Source organism: Canis lupus, chromosome 7 (assembly GCF_011100685.1).
Source record: "Canis lupus familiaris isolate Mischka breed German Shepherd chromosome 7, alternate assembly UU_Cfam_GSD_1.0, whole genome shotgun sequence".
Taxonomy (NCBI): domain Eukaryota; kingdom Metazoa; phylum Chordata; class Mammalia; order Carnivora; family Canidae; genus Canis; species Canis lupus.
This window is the reverse complement of record NC_049228.1, coordinates 16,400,494-16,423,670: the sequence shown is the minus strand read 5'-3', so window position 1 is coordinate 16,423,670 and position 23,177 is coordinate 16,400,494. Positions and strand designations below refer to the sequence as shown.

Below are 23,177 nucleotides of genomic sequence, written 5' to 3'. Positions count from 1 at the left end.
CCTGTGAACAAAGATTTCATTCAGCTTCATCTGAGAAATAAAACAAAGTTTTGGGGCACCTGGGTGTCTCAGTGGTTGAGCGTCTGCCTTTGGCTCAAGTCGTGATCCCAGGGTCCTGGGATCGAGTCCTGCATCAGGTTCCCTGCAGGGACCCTACTTCTCCCTCTGCCTGTGTCTCTGTCTCTCTCTCTGTGTCTCTCATGATTAAATAATTTTTAAAAACCCACAAAGTTTTGGATAATTTACTGAGGTGGCTTCAACTGGGACAAGGTTGAAAATGTAAGAAAAATGTGACTTCTTAATCATATATATTATTTAGTAAAACACACTTGACTCAGCTACTCACTCCTATGATCACATCTAGATCTTGCCATTCCAAGTAACTGTACCTCTTCTAGAACTTCAGTTTCAAGCACCCCTGATTTCTAAATCATCACCGCTGATTATGGAAGCTCAGTCTGTCCAGTGGCCCAACTTTAATAATACCTCAGCCCTTGCAATCCAACGAACCTACTATCTTTGAACTTGTCCTAACCCCTCTTGCCATCCCAGCACTTCCCGCCTATTCCCACTTCCCTCCCTCCCTCAGGGTCTCACTAGAATCCCAGGCTTAACTCACTGCCATAGATTGAATTCATGCTCATTAATCTCAGGGGGTTCTGAGCAATCAGACCTCATTTCCCTAGTCCAGGGGTTCTCCAAATTCTCCTTGAAGACTATGTCATACTTTCCCCTTTCTTTGATCCTTTCATACCTCCTCCCTCAAGTCACTCTCTGCCAATGACCTATTTTCTAAGACTGAGAAAATAGAAGCACTTGGAAGATCACCTCTACCACACGCTTTTACTGCCACATCCAACAACCCGCCTTCCTTTTCACCTGCCCCACTGGTACATACCCCACCTACAGCCAACAGGAAGGCTCATCCCTCATCCTGCTTGGGGACAGCACTCCAGCCCTTGGAGAAGGGTTCTTCACTTTCTCTCCTGCATCGTTTTTTCTTCCTTTTCTGAAATTTTCTCATCCTAAAATCAAAAACTCCCTTCAACAGTTACACTTTAGCTTCTGCCCCAGTTCTCTGCCCCTTTTATGTTTTTATTTTATTTAAATTCAATTTGCCAACATACAGTATAACATCCAGTGCTCATCTCATCATGTACCCATCACCCAGTCATCCCATCCTGCACCCTCCTCCCCTTCCACAACACTTTGTTTCCCAGAGTTAGGAGTCTCTCATGGTTTGTCTTCCTCTCTAATTTTTCCCCATTCAGTTTCCCTCCTTTCTCTTATAGTCCTTTTCACTATTTCTTATATTCCACATGAGTGAGACCATATGGTAATTGTCTTTCTCTGATTGACTTATTTCACTCAGCATCATACCCTCCAGTTCCATCCACATCAATGTTTCTGCTCCCTTTTTGAGATGTCTCTCTTATGGACAACAGAAGAGTAGCCTATACTTGGCCTCCTCAGTTTCTCACCTCCTGGTGTCTCTTGAAACTGCTGCAGTTAGATCTCATGACACCTGTCCCATTGCAGCAATCAGGCCTTTGCATCCACCACTCCACTGAGATTGCTTCTGCAAGGTCTTCAAGGACCCTCCATGTTGTAAAACTCAATGGCCAATTCTCTGTCTACATCTTCTAGGATCTATCAGCATCATTGGTCATAATTGATCATTCTTCTCTCCTAAAAACACTTTCCTTGGTTTCCAGGACATTTTGTGCATCTCTCTTACCTCGGGACATAGAAGCGTCCTCTTAATGGAGGGGAAGCCACCCAAGGCTCAGGTCTCATCTCTTTTCTGCTTGTATTCACTCCCTTGATTTTCTCAGCTAGTCTCATAGCTTTAAGCCTATCTGCCGATGACTTTCAAATTTACATCTTTAGCTTACTGGCATTGCTCCCCTGAACTCTTAAGATCGTGCTCAATTGCCTAATTGAAGTCTACATTTGGATGGGTAATAACATCCCAGCTGCAATACGAAGCTGAGCTCCTGATGTCCTGCCCCTATACCTCCTTTGCCTCCGTCTTCAATATGGAGAGGCCTGAAAATGAGTAAGAAATGAAAAATAAAATCAGTGGGATGCTCAGTTCCCTTACCTTAAAGCGACTCCTCTTTTTCTCACAGTAAATCTTGCTGCTCACTCTACCTTCAGATCATAATAGGAATTGGACCACTTCTCATCACTTGCACTGTGATCACCTTCATCCAAGCCCTCTCATCTTTCGCATAGATCACTGTGATAGCCTCCTCTCTCATCTCCTTCCTTCTGCCTTTGCTCGCCTTTGTCTAAACACAACTGCCAGGCTGCTCCTGTCGTAGCATAATTCAGAACTCAACATGCCCTATTACAAAAGCTCCTAGGTACTCTGCCTCCTTCTGAGTCAAAGCCGAAGTTCTTGTCATGGTGTCAGGGTCTGACATGAGGTGTCCCACTCGACCCTCACCCCCATGTCACCTTACTGTCCCCCTTCTCGCTCACCCTCAGCCACATGGCTTGCTTCCACCCTGGGACTTTTACAATATCTTGTGACCCTACCTGGAATGTGCTTTCTCCAGATATCCGTGTGGTTCTGGGTTTGCTCAAATGCTGTCTTCTTTGTGGGGCTTTCTCCACCATCTTGTAAAAAATTGCAAGCTCCTTCTCACCCCCAGCCCCAAGCCGTTCCTTTCCCCCTTCCCTGCTTTGTTTTCCTCCATAGAACTTTCTGGCCTACTAGACATTGGTGCCACTTAGAGGCAGTACAATGTGGTGGTTGAGACACAGGTAAGACTTAGAGTCGGTTTGCCTAAGTTCAAGGCCTGGCTTGTTACTTAACAGGTAATCAAGATGCAATCTCTCTAGCCTTCATTTTTCTCATCTACAAAATAAGAGTAGTAATAGCACCCATCTCATCAGGTTGTAGTCATAATGTTTACAAAGTTCTTTGAATCGCACCTGGAACATATTAAGTGCTACACAATTAGCTAATATTTACATATTTCATTCATCTTTTGTTTATCGTGTCTCCCCAACTAGAACATAAGTCCCATACGAACAGGGGGTTTTGTCTATTTTGCACACTGCTCTATCCCCACCACCTTGGGCAGGGCCTTGCACGGAGCTGGTTCTCAGTACATAGTTGTAGAATGACAGGTCACTAAAGTTTCTTAGATATTTAAGAGTCAGTAAATAAAACTTGTTTAAAATTTGCTCAATTTAATGATACCCATATGAATAAAAACTGGAGTTTCTCTATTGTAGACATCGACGTGGGGCTAGCTAATTTGTGTAAATCATTCAGAGGTGGCGAGCCTCTTTCCTAGGTAACTTAAGAAAGTCAGAATAGACTCTCAATGTACGAAGTGGGCTTGCCTCAGTTCTATTTTACTACTAAATACCTCTCAGAAATCATTTTCCTTTGGTAAAAGTAACTAATTGAGGGACACCTGGGTGGCTCAGCAGTTGAGCATCTGCCGTTAGCTCAGGCCGTGATCCCGGGGTTCAGGGATTGAGTCCACATTGGGCTCCCTGTGGGGAGCCTATTCTCCCTCTGTCTGTGTCTCTGTCTCTATCTCTGTGTCTCTCATGAATAATAAAAATAATATCTTTAAAAAAAAGGAAGGCTAAAAAAAAGTAACTAATTAAGGTCTTCTAGTCCTAAATTGAAGCTTCATTCAGTGTTTTCTGATAGAATAGTCTTCAGTGTGGCACTTAAGAGAGCAAAAATCCACAGCTTACTCTGGAGACCCCAGTGAAATGGACTCCCTAAATAAGACACTATTGTTATCCTGCACTGTCTCACAATCACAGAAGTAGAAACTCAGAAGAGTAAGCATAAGAGTTCAGTTCTCTGGAATGCCTGGCTGGCTTAGTTGGCATAGCAGACGATTCTTGGTCTTGAGGTTGTGAGTTCAAGTCCCACATTGGTGTTGAGGTTGCTTAAAAATAAAATATTAAAAAAAGAAGTAAATAATTTTTTTCAAAACAATTCAGATCTTTGGACAGAGGCAGGGGGGACTGTGAAATAGGTAAAGGGAATTAAGAATATACTTACCCTGATGAGTGCTTAATATAACTCTCTGTGTTAACTGGAATCAAAAAGAAAGAGTTCAGATCTTTCAACTCCTTGAAATAGCACTGTGTTTGTTGTTGTTGCTGTTTGTTTTGTTTTACTAAAAAACAAATAGCATCAAGTCCTGGCTGAAACATCAGAGTATATGTCTTCAGTGTCTGGAGTCTATTCAGAATGGTGCATGCTTAGAGCAGGTGTGGGCCCCAAAACATCTCAAGATGACCCCAGCCCATGAGACTGTCTCTGGTGTGCCATTTCCTGGGAATAGAAGTGGTTGAAATTCTAAGTGATCTTTAAAAAAGGGTTGAGTTTTGCCTCTTCCATTTTTGAGATTAAAAGTCTTAAGGAAGAGGATTTGGAAGGCGCTGCCCAGTCAAGCCCTTTACCATCGCTCCAGCGAATGTGAACCTCAGGGCGCTCTTTCTTCCTCTGGCAAAAGTCTGATTGTGCAGCCTCTGGGCACATTCTGTAGAGCCTGGCACTCCCCTCAGAGCCGCACCCACTGTCGTCATGCAGTGAGCACACCAAACAGGTTCTCCTGGCCAGACGGCGGCTGAGGTGTCTGCAGTGGAAGGGAAGTACAGTCATGCACACACCCAATGACACAGTGACATAAAGGAAGCAACTGCTCTGCCTTCCCCTGGCTTAAAATAAATATAGTCACAACACAGAGGTGGATTTCCCATGTGCAAGTAATGGAGCTCATGGGCCTCTTTCTAGCTCCTAGCTCCGTACTTTCTTTTGCATTTGTGATCTTACCTATTTTTTAAAAAAGAATTTTACTCAAATTGTACACACTTCCAGCCCCACAAAAACCTGGCTTACCGATTCTGCTAAATTTTGTATTCTTATACATACTGACCCACTGACTTGAACAATTCTGTAAGGTTGTGACAGCCCCATTTATAGGAAAAATAGGCAACATTCAGAGACTTCGCTAAGGGCACACACAGCTAACTTGTCCATGAATTGTGGCCGCTCAGTAGGGCTTGAGATTTCAACTGAACTTCTTCAGATGTTTTTAGATATATTTGTTGCTTATTCCAATTTCAAACACATCCCTCACATTAAATGGCTTGGCTCTCTTTTATTTCATGCTTGTGGAACCATTCAGAACAAGCCTGCCAAATTCATAGCATTAGATGATAATTATGAATCATAGAAAGTCTAGTCTATCCCATGATCTTCTGGCCTGTTCACATCTAGTGGATGGACAGTATTATTTAGCAGATCTTGTGAAAAGTGGAGAAATCAATTGGAAACAAAAAAAAATTTTTTTAAGATTTTATTTATTCATGAGAGACACAGAGAGAGGCAGAGACACAGGCAGAAGGAGAAGCAGGCACCCCACAAGGAGCCTGATGCAGGACTCAATCCCAGGACCCTGGGATCATGACCTGAGCCAATGGCAAGACACGCAACCACTGAGCCCCCAGGTGCCTGGAAACAAAAACACTTATGTTAAAAAAATTTTTAAATAGATTTGTCAGTCCTCATCTACTTTTTAAAAAGGCTTTTGCAATTCCAAAAGATGAATGTCTTGATTAATTAACCAATTTCATGTTTATATAATACTTAGAGTTTCTTAGTATAAGTTTTAAGCACAGAGAAAAGTTAATATTGATTGTCTCTAACACTGTAATATGCATATATTCTGAACTTTCTTCCTGATTCAAAGAGCTACCCTGGGAAGGATAGCTGAAAGTAAAAATGATGCCTGGTTGAGTCAAACACACAGACACATAAGGTATAATTGTTGAGAACCAATACGCAGCACTCTCTAAATCGCTAGCCAGCATCAGAGTTCCCTGGAAAGGGCTTGTTAAAACACAGATCACCTTTTCACCCCCTGGATTTCTCATTCAGTAGGTCTGGGGTGGTGTCTGAGAATGTGTATTTCTAAGAAGGTCATAGGTGAGGCAGATGTTGCTGACCCCAGGACCTCACTTTGAGGACAACTGCTCTGGGAGACCTCTGAGTCCACAATCTTACGTGAATACAAACTTCATTACATGTTTAATACTCATCAAACTCAGCACAAAAGCACAAGAAAGCCCACAAGAGTTTTTGCCAGCCATTCCTCAGAATCTAATAAGACACCAATAGATTACCAATAGTTGGTAACTACTCTTTTTGATCTCAACATAACAAGATCTTTCTCATTTGGGGTCTGATGAGTGACTAGGCACTTCTGTTGAGCCTCAAAAAACAGTGAGAGTTTAAAATAATGGAATAATTTGCTATGTCATTGGTCTGATGAGATAACAGCCAACAATAACCCATCAAAACCTGGAACATGGAAACTGGGCACACAGAGCATAACTGTTCTCCCTGTGATTAGAGACTATGGTGCTGGTGTTCCAGAACATCTTCAATAACCAGAGACCAATGGGTGGGAGGAAAACTCGACCATTCAACTGCATATCACTGAATTCTCTGTCTATGCATTTTCATATCTGGATCAATGTCCCCAAGCCCATTTCCCACACCATATTCCCTTCAACACAGCCAAAAATATATCTTTTCTTTTTTTTTTTTTCAAAAATATATCTTTTCATACAAAAGTCATTTGTCCTTCACAGACTGAGCAAAAAGAACAGTCCTGAGCATTCATTTTATTTTTAATTTTTAAAAAAGATTTTATTTATTTATTCACGAGAGACACAGAAAGAGGCAGAGACACAGGCAGAGAGAGAAGCAGGCTCCATGCAGGGAGCCCGATGTGGGATTCGATCCGCAGGTCTCCAGGATCACACCCTGGGCTGAAGGCAGTGCTAAACCGCTGAGCCACCCTGGCTGCCCCTGAGCATTCATTTTAATGAATAAATCAATATGCTAATATTAATATATAATGTTCCTATGCATCTGTTTACAAAATGCTCCTATATCCTTAATTAGAGAGATATGTCTTCCTCTATTTTTGTACCATTTTTTATGTTTTGTTTTTTTGCTGCCTCCTCTACTTAAATAAATTTCTCAAAGTAAGAAGAGTTGCCTTTGTCACAATGTTAAAACCCATGGGTACCGGTATCAGGTAGGCTGCAAGAGCAATGAGTGCTCCAAAAATATTTGTCAATAATGCTTAAAATAGGCAATCATCAATGGGGAGAGAATAGGCCATGCTCCCTAAAGCCAACCAGCCTAATAAACAATTTGTTAAAATTCAGCATCATTTTTGAGAATTTTTTATCAGTTCGAGTGACTCATTTTTGTTGTTGTTGGCTCTTGGCGTTTGGGGAATTAATGAAACCTAATTTTGCTCCGTGGAGAAGTGGCTGCTTCCAGGATTATGGCACAGAAAGTACAAGATGAGCCTGAAATGTCTTGATGTGCCAAAAGTAAGGCAATATTCAAAGAATGAGGGACATTATCAAAAGGTCACAGGGGTCAGCTTTAAGCTACTCCCACTGGCCCAATAAGGGACATTTAAGGATCAACATAAATATCAAGAACAACATACTGTAACTCATTTAAAAAAAAAAGAGGAATCTATAAATCTAATATGAAAATCTACCATAATAAGTGGGGGAGAAGGAAAAACAAGCTCTGGGTATAATGCCAACTAACAAATAGAGAAAGAATGATGAGATCATAATATCTCCCTTTGGCAGCCCTCATCAATGGATACTAAAACTAGTGGGTAAAAGTGTAAGGAGTAACAGGATATTTATATAGTCTCAAAGTATGTCTCTCATGAGAGACATACTTTGAGACTATATAAATATCCTGTTACTCCTTACACTAATTAATACGTCCTCATGAGAGACTTATTAATTACAAACGATAACAGAATAACTACAATGGAGAAATCCAGGAGGCACCACCCCAGTCAACTGTCACAGTTAACATGGCCAGGAAGGACTTACATGCCTCCTGAAAGGATATACTGAAGAGAATTCAGCACCGCTTCTATGATCTCCCTGTCAAAGCGCACAGCCTGAATCTAATCAAGAGAAAACATCAAAGGAACCAAATTGAAGAACATACTACAAAACAAGTGTCTATTTTTTTTTAAACGTCAACATCAGAGAATACAAAGGAAGACTCGGGAACTGCTCCAGAGTAAAGGAAATAAAAGAGACATGACAACTGAACACATGGTTTCAGATTGTCTTTTTTTTTTTTTTAAAAAGATGTTACTGAGACAAGTGGTGAATTGGTTTTCTGGCTGCACAACAAACTGCCTCAAATTTTGTTGCTTAACACATATGACTTTATTCTCTTATATTTCTGTAGGTTAGAAGTCTGGCCAGGATCTTCCTGGGTTCAATCTAAAGAGTCAGGGCTGTGTCCCTCCCCACCCCCCAGGGAGGCTGTAGGGGAGACTCTCTTCCCTTGCCTCCTGAAGCTTTGAGAGGCTGCCCACATTCCGTGGCTCCTGCTCCCTCCTCCATCCTTAAGCCCCAAATCTTAGGCTGAATCCTCATCTCATTGCAACACTCTGGTCTCCATTTCTGCCTCCCTCCTCCAATTTTAAGAATCCTGGTGATTATATTGGCCTCCCCAGATAACTCAGGAAAAGCTATTTTAATTGGCTGATTCACAACCTTAATTATATCAGACACCTAAATTCCCCTTTGCTGTGCAACCTAACACATTCACAGGTTCTAGGGATTAGAATCTGAGTAATGGTGCAATCTGAGTAATGGTGGTGGGTAAGGTAATAGTATTGTATCGATGGTAATTTCCTGATTTTGACAATTGGGCTAGTTATGTAAGAAAGTTCCCTGTCTTTAGGAAATATACATTGGAGTATTTATGGATAAAATGGCATCATATCTGCAACTTAAAACCGTTCTCTCTCTCTCTCTTTTTTTTTTTTTAATTTTTTATTTATTTATGATAGTCACAGAGAGAGAGGGGCAGAGACACAGGCAGAGGGAGAAGCAGGCTCCATGCACCGGGAGCCCGATGTGGGATTCGATCCCGGGTCTCCAGGATCGCGCCCTGGGCCAAAGACAGGCGCCAAACCGCTGTGCCACCCAGGGATCCCTCTCTCTCTTTTCATAGAGAGCAAGAGTGAGAGCAGAGAAAAGGTAAAAGTAGTGAAATATTAACATTTGAGAAATCTGAGGAAAGACTATTGAAGAACTTTTTGTGCTATTACAATTTTTTTGGAAGTCTGAAATGATGTAATAAAAGTTTTAAATGTAATTTTAAATAAATTTTCTATTTCTAATAAATACTTAAATTTGTGGCATGTTGTTATGAATGACATGTTAATTCTGATGGATCTTTAAAAATCTCTTTTCAAGGATCCTGGGTGGCTCAGTGGTTGAGCACTGCCTTTGGCTCAGGTCGTCATCCTGGGGTTCTGGGATTGAATTCCGCATCAGGCTGCTGGCAGGGAGCCTGCTTCTCCCTCTGCCTGTGTCTCTGCCTCTCTCTCTGTGTCTCTCTGAATAAATAAATAAAATCGTTTTTTAAAAAAATCTTTTTATACAGGAAAAACAAAACAAAGAAAAAAATCTCTTTTCAAACTTTCAGGACCTTTTAGCAAGTTGTTTAATGACATTACTTGCAGTTAATTATACACATGTTATACATTGGGCCGTGTTGATTGTATTATGATAGTAAAATCAACTATCCACACTCCTGTTTTCCCATAGTTTGGCTATTAATGGTGAGTATTCTCATTTTGCTTTAAAATTCAGTATTACTTTAAAAATGAGGTCTCGAAAAAGGTTTTTAAAAGCAGGCGAAAGACTGTAGTTAAGTCTCCTACCAATATCAGTTTCTTAGGTTTGATAAACGTCCATGGTTAGATCAGATGTTAACATTAGAGGAAGTGAGGTGAAGGTAATGCTAGGTGAGCCAGCTCTGTGTTCCTTATCCTTGATCCTAAGTAAGGGAAGAGAAAGAGAGGGAAAACCCAGAGTCAATGAGAGAGGGGTATGATGTGTGTGTGACAAATGGCCCAGGTGCTTAAAGACAATCGCATCCAAGGAATAATTCTGCGACTAACTAGTTCCTTAATATTGGGCAAGTTACTAATATATATATATGTATATATATATATATATATATATATTTTTAAAGATTTTATTTATTTATTCATGTAACAGGCCCAGGGTGTGGCAGGGAGCCGACATGGGACTCGATCCCCGATCTCCAGGACCACACCCTGGGCCAAAGGCAGGTACTAAATCGCTGAGCCATCCAGGGATCCCCTATATATATATATATTTTTTTAAGATTTTATTTATTTATTCATGAGAGACATAGACTGCGACAGAGACATAGGCAGAGGGAGAAGCAGGCTGTCTGCGGGGAGCCCGATGTGGGACTCGATCCCAGGACCCTGGGATCACGACCTGAGTCAAAGGCAGATGCTCAACCACTGAGCCATCTAGGGGTCCCAAATTACTAATATACTTAAATCTTGCCTTGATCTCTCTGAAAAAGGGATTTGAGGAACTTTATTATAAAGTACATGTACATAACAGAGGTTCTTACAAGGAAAATATCTCAAAATCATGAGTATACAGGAACATGCTGAAATAGTGGGTGAGGTGATGGAGCAGCGAACCACGGTTGCATTTCCTCATTGGCCAAGTGAAGACTCTCATTGAATGAGGGGCACATGAAAGAAATTATTCATGACAGTGGCTTTTAAAACACAGTATCCAGGGGCACCTGGGTGGCTCAGTGGTTGAACGTCTGCCTTCAGCTCAGGTAGTGATCCTGGGGTCCTGGGATCGAGTCCCGCATCAGGCTCCCTGCCAGGGAGCCTCTGCCTACATCTCTGCCTCTCTCTGTGTCTCTCATGAATAAATAAAATCTTTAAAAAATAAGTAAAACATAGCATACAGCAGAAGATATCTTGATAGTTGTAGTCCTTCAGCAGTGTAAGGAGGGCAACCTGCCTGAAATCTGTGTGGCAAAGCGCAATCTGTCCGGTCAGGCCGGAGCCTCTGTATCAGCCCGACCGAGACAGCACAGGTAGCAGACTGTCTGAGCCAAGAGGGATGAGCAAGTTGTAACACAAACGTCTCTGACCCTCCTAAACATGTAATCACCGAAATCACAGCTCTTTCTCCTGAGCCCTTATCTTGGACGCTGGCTCAGCAACCCAGGACCGTGTAATCCACACCAGGACCGCACATCTTCCCCAGACATTTCTGCTCATGGTTGGACCTGAGTTACTCTGCACTAAACCTCAAGTTAGAAACCAGGCTCGGGAGGAAAGAAATGCCCATGCAAGGAATGGCTGGGATCAACTGACAGTAGGAAAATTGGATCCTACATCCTGGAAAGCAAGCACAGAATATTCAGAAAGGAGTTGCATTAGAGAATTTTCTTTTTTAAGACTTTTGTTTATTTTTGAGAGAGAGAGCACAGATGGAGAGGGAGAGGAAGACTCCGCATGGAGCAGGGAGCCCAATTTGGGGCTCAATCCCATGACCTTGACCCAGGTGCCCCCTGCATGAAAAATTCTTTTTTTTTTTTTTAAGATTCTATTTATTTATTCATGAGACACACACACACACACACACACACAGAGTGAGAGAGAGAGAGAGAGAGAGGCAGAGACACAGGCAGAGGGAGAAGCAGGCTCCATGCAGGGAGCCTGATGTGGGACTCGATCCCAGAACTCCAGGATCACGCCCTGGGCCAAAGGCAGATGCTCAACCACTAAGCCACCCAGGCATCCTGAAAAATTCTTAACACTAGTTGCTATGATACACAATTTGGGGATTGAATTTTTTTATTTTTTAAAGATTCTATTTATTTTAGAGACAGAGAGAGCAAGCACTATTGGGGGGAAGGGCAGAGAAGGAAAGGGACAAGCCGACTCTGTGTTGAGCACAGAGCCCGATATAGGGCTTGATCCCACGACCCTGAGATCATGACCTGAGCCAAAATTAGGAGTCGGATGCTTAACCAACTGAGCCACCCAGGCTGCATTTAGTTACTGAAATGACAAAGGATCTCAGTACAAGTGCAGACACCACGGGCTCAAAAGCAACAGTCTGAAGTTTAGGGGGAATCTTTTCTCACTAACTATGGTGAAAAAGGATTATGGGAGGATAGAGTGGTGTCCTCAAAGGTATGACCAGGCACAGTTCACAGAGAATCACTTAAATTGACTGCACATACTCATGGGAACAATGCTGTATCAGAGGCTCACATTCTTGATCAAGGGCCTGATGTTCAACCTTTTTTTTTTTTAGATTTTATTTATTCATGAGAGACACACACAGAGAGGCAGAGACACAGGCAGAGGGAGAAGCAGGCTCCCCTTGGGGAGCTTGATAGGGGACTTGATCCCAGGACCCCGGGATCATGACCTGAGCTAAAGGCAGATGTCTGCTCAACCACTGCACTGAGTCACCCAGGAGCCCCCTGATGTTTAGCTTTTTATAGACATTAATACAAACTATACTGAACTCATCACAAGCAATCCCCACATGGCCTATATTTCAAGGCTAGGGTACACGAGCAAACAGGATGAAACACTAACCAAGCCGCTGAAATGTACTGGGTCCTTTCATAGGAGTTAGGGAAAAAGAAAGGGAATTAATGTTATCATGTGGGCAGGAGCCAGAGATACCCACCAGGAGCGGTGGGTCAAACATACAGTGTTGGGAGTGGCTAGTGTGAGGCTGGGAGGCAGAGCAAGGGGCCTTGCAGACCAGATAACACCAGCTGGTTGCAGGTTGCAGAGCTGTGAGGTGGGTGCTGTGCCACTTGGCGGAAGGCAGGTTTGGTGTGTCTTCCTGCAAATCCCTCCTTTGGTGGGGGTACCGAGAGAGCACAGTGATGCTGAAAGGAGGGGACAGAGGGCATTAACAAGGATCCATAAATCCCCCTCTCTGCTCAGGCAGGGGAAAAGAAATAGGAGAATAAGCCAATAAGAAAGGTTGATTTTACCTTAGACCATTTAGACAACTCAGTGACCATTTCCTGTGTGCCTTCTAGCCCTGAGGGTGTGGACAGAAATACCTAGACCCAGATCTTGGGGAGCCGGAGGGACACTGGGGGGAAAGATGGGTGAGAGACACGTGATCAATAAATGTGTATCCAAGGGCCATGCTAGAAGCCAGGACAAGCCTGGGACGGGTGGTGGACACAAGGAAGGACTGGTCAGTTCCAACAGAGCAGCTGACACCTTGACCTCAGGCTTTCCTGTAATGGAAAGGAGACGGAACACCATAGGCAGGGAGATGAAAGAAATGACATGTTATAACAACACTTAAAATGTTGAGGTTTCTCTTATTTGAATTCCCAACAGGAACTTCTTAGCTTTTTATTTGACTTCTGCTAAATATTTCCTTTTCTTAAGCATACAATTATTTTTTTAAAAAAGATTTTGTTTATTTATTTGAGAGAGAGACAGAGAACATAAGCAGTAGGAGGGGCAGAGGCAGAGGAAGAAGCAGGCTCCCTACTGAGCAGGGAGGCAGACGCAGGGCTCCAACCCAGGACTCTGGGATCATGACCTGAGCTGAAGGCGGATGCTTCACAGACTGAGCCACCCAGGTGCCCCACATAGAATTAATTTCTATTTAGAATATCATTTGTGCAGAGCAGATATAATCATCTTGGGGGAGTCAGTACAAATATAAGGCACTCTAGCTGATAACTTCTGAACCACTGGAGCCTCTGATAGATTGTTTACTAGAAGTTCCTTATTTTTCACTCCAATGATTAATACCTACTTCATTTAAACCTGCTTAGTGAGAACAGGAAAAATTAACCTATGTGCAATTGTCTTGTTTCTGGTTCCATAAGCTATGGGCCTAGAGAGATGTGATCTTTCCTGGGGATGGGTCCTTCCTCACACTACGAAGCGGGTACCGTCTGCCTTTTGACTTTGTGGCCCTTCTGGGTGCCAGAGGTCTTCTTCAGGCATTCCATTTTGAGCTTAATGAAGCAGGGCTGATGAATTCAGATTTATCAAGGGGCTAGAATTCTTATTTAGGGAGTAAACCTTTGGGATATTTTGAATCCGATTATGCGGATACCAACTCTGGAGAAACTGCTGACCCTGAACTAACAAAAGGAATAGAGGCAAGTTTTTAAAATCCCACTCATCACTCTTTATAGTGGATGACCTATAAAGATGTCTTTGCATTTGAATCAGGTCCTACACACAGGTTCAGAACGGGGTATGTATGAAAGCTAGTAACTAGTGCCCTCTAAAGCTCTTTCTGAGCAAGCCCAAATGAGAAGAGTTCAGGTTCCTCACAGGTGTCATAGCTACAATTTATAAGCCTGGGAAGGTGGCAGGTCATTCACAGGGACTCAGGGCTATGAGCAGAGCACCAAAGAGTAAATCAAAGCCTCCCTGCCATCTCTGGATCCCAAATTCTTCACCTGGTCGCAGGTTTCTCCAGTTGGGTCAACCCTCCAGATGAGGTGAATGAGCTATTTCTGGCCTGCTGATTCAGCACATGACTTTTTTCTCTTTATTCCATTATGTTTGAGAGTGTTTCTCATCACCTGAAGGAACCCCCTTAAGCTTAAATTATATGCATATTTAAAGGAAGAAAGACAACTTTTTATATACAGCTGCTAAAAAGCCCACATAATTTTAAAATAGTCTTCAGGTGTCATTAATCAGGCATTAATCATACACCAAGGGGTCTGGCAAATGGCAGCCCTCAGACCCGTGCCTATTTTTGTAAACAATTTTATTGGACGACGGCCACACTCCTTTGTTTACACATTGTCTGGGGATGGTTTCATGCTACAAGAGCAAAGTAGTTGTAACAGAGACTGCATGGCCTGCAGTGCCTAAAATATTTACAGTCTAGCTCTAGACCACACCAAAGTATCCCAATCTGAGATGGGTTTTAAAAAAACAAACTAAAAAACCCCCATATGTATATGTGCGTGTGTGTGTATTTATATATATAATATATATACACATATAGACATACATACACCTATACATGCACACATGTATATTAAGTACATGCACACATACTGGATTGTTCTCAAGAAAATACATCACCCAGAGAAGATATCATGAGCAGCTTTCTTTCATTACACCTTTCAAAACATCCTAGGTCCCCAGTACCACACTCAGGCCACACCAAATATAAAGGGTTGCAAATATTCAGATTTTATTATAAATAAAATACTGGTTTTTTTTTTAACATAAAAAATGCCAAGTGTTGCATTTTATTCACCACCCTGGAGAGCAAGACTGTAGAGATTAAGGCAAACAGCTAAAGTGAAGGCACATATAAAAGGGCCACAGTTGGAATTACAAGGACAAATTCCAGGGAACAGCTGTATGTGCCCCTGTGACACCCAGCATTCTGCAGCAGCCACCCTGTCAATTTTATTACATAAAATACAGATAACTAGAACTATACAATAAAATAATGTATATTGCAGGAGTGTAATGAAGGTATTGTCTTATAAAGAACTTTTATTTTAAAAATAAACTTCTGTTTAAAAATATATGACACAGATGGAGAAGGAGAAAAGCAACAAAACCAAACCAAACCCCAAATTTCACTGTGGCCTAAGACTTCCTGGTGTGAGGCTGACCCATGGGCTGGAGGGAAAACTATCCTGGCAGTCTGTCCACAGTCCTTCTCCTGCAAGCTTGAACAAAATGTCTCTGTTAGTAGGGGGTGGCCACTTAACAGGAGGAACCAGCTAGGAGACACTGATGGGAAAACTTGGCAAGAAAGAGCCCCGCCTCTGGCAACAGTAGAAGAGGCCCAGAGAAGCAGCAGAGGGAATGCGAGGGTATGCCAAGTCAAGACTTTGTAGTCGACTCTGATATGCGAGGAGGCGGAAGGGGGAGGCCCAGGTGCGGGACCACTCCCACTCTACCTGTCTGTACGCCATCCCCAATGCCCTCTGAGGGCTGAGTGATCACGCACTCCCTTATCACGCAGCGACCCCCCCAGCGCAAACTGTCCGAAAGAGCATTTCCAGCTCCTTCCTGGTTAGGCCCACAGTGATGTTGAAGACACCATTCAGCAAAATGTCCTAATCCCAGAATGTGCTGTCAACCCGACACACCTGCTCTGGAGCGGGCGTCAGGAATGTCAGGCTGCAGTTTTGGGTCACAGGGCTGCCATGCAGGAGGGGGTGAGGTACCTCTGCAGAGCGGCTGTGTGTGGAGGGAAGCAGGTCGACAGCACTAGAGGATGAATGTGCTGCAAACACAAGGCAAAGAGCAGAGCGATGGGGAGCAAATGCAATGTCAAAAACTGCAGATGGAAGGGAAGGAGGTATACAGACACATTGTGCCGTGGAGAGGAAAAACAGAGTGAAGAAGTGAACAGACAGTGCCATTCTAGAAATAGGACCAAGTATATTTACATAAATTCCTTACTCTATAATCATGATAAACAAAAAAAAACATTCACACAAAAATATAAATTTGAAATAATTAATAGCACCAGTGTGTCAGATAATAGTTTCTTTCCCCCCCGCTACGCAAAGTACAAAGTTGCATAGTGTTAAAGGCTATATATGAATCTCAAAGGTGGGTTGGTAGGAGGAAGGGGTTGTGTGGCAGGGTATCTTCACACTGTGATCTTAAAAGAAAACCACAGAGCTGAGGATCAAAAGTTGAGAAGCCAGCTAGGCAACTCCACCTACGAGTCTTCCCTCTGCACCGAGGGGGAAGGTTTAGAGTGGGTTTAAATCACAAAGTGCAGGAACTCGATGGTGTTGGCAGCTGTGTGAAATACTGAGTGCAAGTATTTGCCACCAGGATTTGGCAGACTGTGTTTAGAGGGATCCTACAAGATGGGAACATCGGAAGATAACTGAAGATAAGGGTCAAAGGTTTCATCTCTCCCCAGTGGAAGAAACATGGGTACATGGGATCCTGACAATACTAGTTGCATCTAAGTTTTATCCCTTTGCTAGGAAAGACTAGGACAAGGCGGCTTGTGTTTTGTTTGTCAAGATCTTAGGGACCAACTGCTCTCTACCAGATAACAGCACTAGTTTCAAGACTAACATATTAAAAAAGCTCTAAGAATTAGTTTGATTTTGGAAAAAAAAAAAAACTTTAGTGGTTATCATATCCTTATTTCTTCTGTATAAATTCCATTTACAGGAATATCAGAAGATGTCTATTGGTGAGTGCAAGCTGCCCATCCAGATTTATCAGCTGCCCAAAGATCTGAAAAGAGGTTCTCTTCCTAGTCAATTATTAACATGTGAGAAGATGTTCAGCTACTTCTGCAGCCTCATTCTCCGGGAGACTGTCATGAATAATTGCATCCTTACCCGTGGATGGCTCAGTGTCCTATACTCAAAACAGCTAAAACAACTGACGATGGCTCTTGACATTCTAAATGACCAATACCTTTGGCACAGGATGTTTATTTCCTTTTGCTTAAGAGGAGGAGGGGTAGTAGATGTAGGTGTACTTTCTTTATCGATAGACTGGATATACTGGCCATCACGATGCTACTAATAGTAGCCAAACTTTTCCTTCATAGAAACAAGAGTACTGAGACCGAGGAGGTTCTGTTGGTATCAGTGAGAAAAAGGAGGGCTCCTTGCTCAGCCCTGGCACACAATGGTTCCCACGAAGTGTTTACACCACTGTACAATAACGTAGGATACCGCGTCCTCACGTAACTCAGGAGGGAAAGTGTGGGTAAGGGAGTGCCTTCCGTGGAAGAGAGACTATCAGATAAAACCCTTTGTTCCCGATTCATGATGTCTGACTTGCTTCTCTTTAAGCTTTGTGAATTTTCCTGGTTCAAAAGGATAGTGGTGGAGAGCAGCAGAGAAGTGGGGGTCTGAAAAATGTAATCTTTGTGTTAAGGCACTCTGTGGCCTCATAACGGCTCGCTGGTTGGGGGATGCTGCCTTCCGGCCCTAAAAGATGACACTAGGGCTTCTCAATGGACGGGGTATTGAAGCAGCCAGTCGGTAGGGTCTTCTTGATGTCTTCCAGGTTGCGAATGTCCTTCATGATCTCCTCGATATCTCGATTATAGTCCATGATGGCAGCCTCCTGCTTCCTGGCTTCATTCTCCAGATCAGACACTTTCCTGTCTAGATCACTGACTTTCATTTCATCTTTGGCTTTGTTCAGGGTGCCTTCGATCTCATTTAGCTTGTTCAGGTCCACTGTGTCCAGTTGCCCTGTAGAGTCAGAGGACATAGGAGGAAACAGATGTACTCAGTGAGAATGATCACATCACCCCACCAGTACTCCACTAGCCTTCCATATAGATGAAGCCCAGCAACTGCCACCACGCAATGGTGGCCTGCAAATCGGCTTGTAGATTGGTAGGGTCGTACGAGGGCATGAACAACGCAGACCAAGTACAAATGCGGACCTAATTGGCAAGGACAGGTCAGTGCATTTAACAGATACCGGGCTGGATGTTTTCTCTGGGAAAACAGTTTTTGTGAAATGTTTTCTAAAGACACAGCTGCCGTGTTTGAGACCTTAAGCCTCATCTATGGTTTTGAAGGTCATCTCGTAATGTTTAATACCATTTTTATGTTTATATATGTAATCTGCATGTCATTTTAATGCCATTTAACGAACACAAAAATCTTTACGCTAGAACTCTAAGTCCTCAGCTCTTTGGATTCCAGGGAGGCTGGGTTGGTTTGGGGAGTCTTGTGCCTCTTTCAGGAGTTAGACATTATTTGGAGTCCTCCTATGGAAAATAGCCAGGGATGAAATGCTGAAATAATTCCAGTGAAAGTTTCACTTTAAAATTAGCAAGAAAAGGAGTTATTCTGGAAAGAATTGCTTCCATAATTAATGAAAGCAGACTGCCACACAGTGATCAACACTTTATGCACACTGTACTTGATTATATTCTCACAAGACCACATGCTGCCAGTGATTCTCAGATGTTAAACAATTTGCCCAAGTTTGCACGATTACAAGGCAATGAAACAAAGATTCTGATGCAACTCTAACTTTAAAATCCTGTTCTTTCTGTCATGAAAAGTTATCTCCTCTAGATCCTTTCATTTTAAATTTATTATTCTTGATATTCTAGACGGATAAAAAATATAGACTCCCCCACCCTCCAAAGAAACCAAAAACCAAACCAAACCAAAACAAAAACAAAAACACTGACCAAACCTTCAAGGCTAAAGTAGAATGTGTTGCTACAGAGCTATACTAGCTGGAGTATTACCACTTTATAATGGAGGCAGTGACAAAATTACATCTGTCCTATAATGAAGCCTGCTCCCCGTCAAACTGAATTAAAAGAGCAATTCAACATGTTTCTATATCCTTGAAAAATCAAGCTTATTCTTTTTTAAAAACCATCACCTCATCCAATTATCCTTTTGATTAGCAAATGAAAAGAACTCCAGGCAGTGAAGTCATCATCAGGTTAAAGTGTTCCTTTACTCTACCACTAAAATCCTTCACTTTAAATCCTTTAAAGACACACTGCCAGCACGATGATCTAAGAAGAATCGCTGTTCAATGTATCATAAACACCGACCATAAATGAGCCACCCTAGCTGGCAGCCTATCTTCCTAATTTTCTAAGTCTGGACCATGGTCAGATTCCAGGACTTAGATCATATGCCGTGCAAGGGCCTCGTAAGTACTTGTTGGATTGATACAACCTGAAGTCTTGATCCAGTTCACACAATACTCCCGCTAAAATATCTGCTTCTGTGTCAAGTATCTCAGACCCCAAGAGCAGTACAGAGAATTCAGAGGCTGCCTAACATGACTCTACAGCTACTTACCCAGCTGCTCCAGGAGGTCATTAATCAGGCTGAGGAGGCTGGTAACGGAGTTCTTGGCCTTTCTGGCATTGATCTCGGCTTCCTGAGCAGCCTGGGAAGCCTGTACCGGGAAAGGACAGATGATACCGAAAGTCCTGGTGGCATGTTTTCAGGTTCTTAAAATAGTTTTACCCCAATCAGCCAGAAAGTCCAATTTTCAGCTTTCTCTTTCCTAACTAGTGAAACTACAATCAATCTCTCTCTCTCTCTCTCTCTCTCTCTCTCTGGTCTTTGTATCTTCACGGTGAAATGTTGCTATTTTTAATTCATAGAACAGTCATGACTAGGCTGTCCACATGCCGATATTTACTATTTGTATTTCAAAAAGACCAATATTATCTCCTTTTCTCACTTTCTCACTCAAGAATACATGGAGATGGATTCATAACAAAATCCATTAAGCAGAAACAAGTTATTTTTAAGGACAAGTATAAAAAAACTACATTTTAGAACCAAAATAGGTCCTTCAGGACACTCTTAGGGACTTGATTATTAGACATGCCCTATTTTCAAGACAAGTTTTATAATCAAGTGACACGTTCTGTAACACCCTCTACCCCTGCAGCTGCGTGCGCGCGCACACACACGCATGTCCGTGCATACACATCCGCACGCACAGATTGGGGTGGTACAGTTTACATTTTATAAATCAACCAAAGGTAAGTGTATTCAGGAAAAATTCCATGAAACCTGAACAAATACCCTGTGCGTGAGTCACGGGAAATGACAATGGCGGAGGAAGTATCTGAATATCAGAAAACAGATGCTCTCACAAATAAATCCAGTCAGGATATAAATGAGCAGCTTTGAGCTCCCTACCACGTAATTGTTTTTCCTAGTTTTTGGCTCAAGATACTGCAACATTTTTGGATAGAAACAACGTAAGACTTTGAAAAAGAACAAGCATGAGGAAAAAAACCTTCACAAATGAATGATTAATCTCTGTTGAAATCACAGCCTTTCTTACTGAGCCTTGACAGGCTTTTCTGTGAGCATCCTAGGAGAGGGGTAAATGACCATGATGGTCTGCAAGAGCAATGCTCCTGCAGTAACCTGTGGTCTCCAGCCTCCTCTTCCAGGACAATCAAAAGCCTTTACTCTTCTGGTGAAAAAAGGTATGTTACAGATTCAAACAACACTGGCTCGATGCTGTGTCTTTTAGGATTGGCATAAATATAAATGGGATAGAGTATGTTTGGGTGCTTTGTGTTCGTTAGAAGTTATTTATCAAAAAGAACAAAAGATGGATCTTCTTCCCCTCTTTGGAGTCCATACCCCTTTTTTGAAGCTCATAAGGAATATATCCTTTTCTTCTTCCAATAGGCTCTAAATCTAATGTTTCTACAACCATATTAAAAATGAAATGCAGGGATCCCTGGGTGGCGCAGCGGTTTGGCGCCTGCCTTTGGCCCAGGGCGCGATCCTGGAGACCCGGGATCGAATCCCACATCGGGCTCCCGGTGCATGGAGCCTGCTTCTCCCTCTGCCTGTGTCTCTGCGCCTCTCTCTCTCTCTGTGACTATCATAAATAAATAAAAATTTAAAAAAAAAATTAAAAAAAAAAAATGAAATGCAGAGACCCTCAGCATATACAAGAAACACGTATTTTTTACTATATGGGAATTTCCACTTGAGCCATACCTTGCTATAAAATTGAGACAGTCCAAAACAAAACCCAAAATGCATACTAAAATAGAGTGTTTGCACAGGGATACTTCCTGTTATCACTTCTCTAGAGTCTTCTTTACCTAGATAAACAGAGTTAGTATTTCTCCTTTCTGTCCCAAGGTAAAAATGAGCCATAGTAAAAGATCTGTTTTTCAGCAAGAGTGGAAAAATGGTCCCTTGCTTGTACTGAAAATGCAGAATTAAACAAGTTCATTACTGTGATTGTAATCAGATTGAACTGAACAGTTATGTTTCCACTTTGACTCCATTAAAGTCTTTTGAAAGCAAAATATAGCATAAAACAGAAAAGTGTACCCTTGTTCTTTACCAGGCCATGCATTCCTAAGTCAATTTTATTACCAACAGTATTGTAGATACACATCATCACAAAGGGTAAAAAAAAAAATTAAACTGAATGTAAATTTGGCATGTTTTTGTCATCTTCAAAAATGAAACACAAGAAAATGGTCTTTGCCTCTAGAAAGTAGGCTGCTGTGATAACAATAGTAGGAGGAAATTTTTCATTGTATTCCTTTTTATTCCTTTTTGGTTTTATACTAGCTATGAATCACTCATCCAAAAATATAAGGACATACTTTTCAATGTCCTAAAACTTCAAATGTATAAAAGAATGTTTTGCTTTTAATGGGGAGAAGCCTTGGACAGAACAATTGTGCAACAACCCAGCAGGAGATCCAAATTCTTTGTCTTCTATGTAAGTTACTAACCCAATTCTTGGCCAGAAAACACAATGAAAAACAGAAGTCAATAAGACACTCTTCTTAACAAGATGGGAATCTTCATCATTAAACACTCTTCACTCTGCCCACGAGCAAATAGATACAAGCAGCTTACCATCCCTGCCATCATCATATCCTGGTCAGCATCATCTTGTTTTTTCTTCAGCTCCTTTTCTGCTTCCTGCAGTTGTTTCAACATATTGTTCACCTCATTATCCAGGTCTGTAACTTCTGCAAAAGTCCTTTCTGCTTCTGCCTTGGTGCTGGTAGCATTCTAGGCACATGATAAAGAACTGCTGATGAGAAAAAGCTTTCATCTTTCTAAAGTATGTGTCCATACCTCTTATAATCTGTAGAATGGCTCAAAAATACAATCCATAAAGAACAGGGCAGTAAATTACACTGTACGTTGACTTATGGTATCATTTAGTTGGGTTCCAAATAACAGTAAGGAAAGAAAAGTTAGCATTACTGCCTAACATAATAAATGCTTCTATTTGTATACTCTTATTTATCCTTAATACTTCCTGTTCAATCATTGCCATTTTCAGTTGAGGTCACATGGCTGGCAAATGATAAAACATTTAAATGGTGTACATTTTCCAACACATCATATTGATTAGGTACTTTCAAGTTGAATACATTTTCAATTCAAATGTAGATGCCTTGTTCTACTTGGCAGTTTATCACAATGTAGAAAAAGACCGCAATCCTGATATAGGAGTATTTTATAAAATATAATTAATCCCCAAATCAACTGTTCTAAATTAACTTAAGAATGTATTTGATTGGGCAGCCTGGGTGGCTCAGCGGTTTAGTGCAGCCTTCAGTCCAGGGCGTGATCCTGGAGATCCGGGACTGAGTCCCATGGCGGGCTCCCTGCATAGAGCCTGCTTCTTCTCCCTCTGCCTGTGTCTCTGCCTCTCTCTCTCTCTCTCTGTTTCTCATGAATAAATAAAATCTTTTTAAAAAAAGAATGTGATTCTCGAACATGTAAT

The 23,177-nt window shown here is 42.0% G+C and overlaps 1 protein-coding gene across 1 annotated transcript in view; it reads right to left on the bottom strand.

Moving 5' to 3' along the window:
* Nucleotides 1–15,108: 15,108 nt before the first annotated feature.
* LAMC1 (laminin subunit gamma 1) overlaps nucleotides 15,109–23,177 on the bottom strand; it is a 121,790-nt gene continuing 113,721 nt past the window's right edge. The window contains exons 26-28 of the mRNA XM_038542252.1: nucleotides 22,295–22,453; nucleotides 19,733–19,832; nucleotides 15,109–18,142 (exon numbers count right to left, since the gene is read on the bottom strand). Coding sequence (XP_038398180.1) covers nucleotides 17,886–18,142; nucleotides 19,733–19,832; nucleotides 22,295–22,453 — 516 coding nt within the window. The 3' untranslated portion in view covers nucleotides 15,109–17,885. The remainder of the gene's footprint in view (nucleotides 18,143–19,732; nucleotides 19,833–22,294; nucleotides 22,454–23,177) is intronic.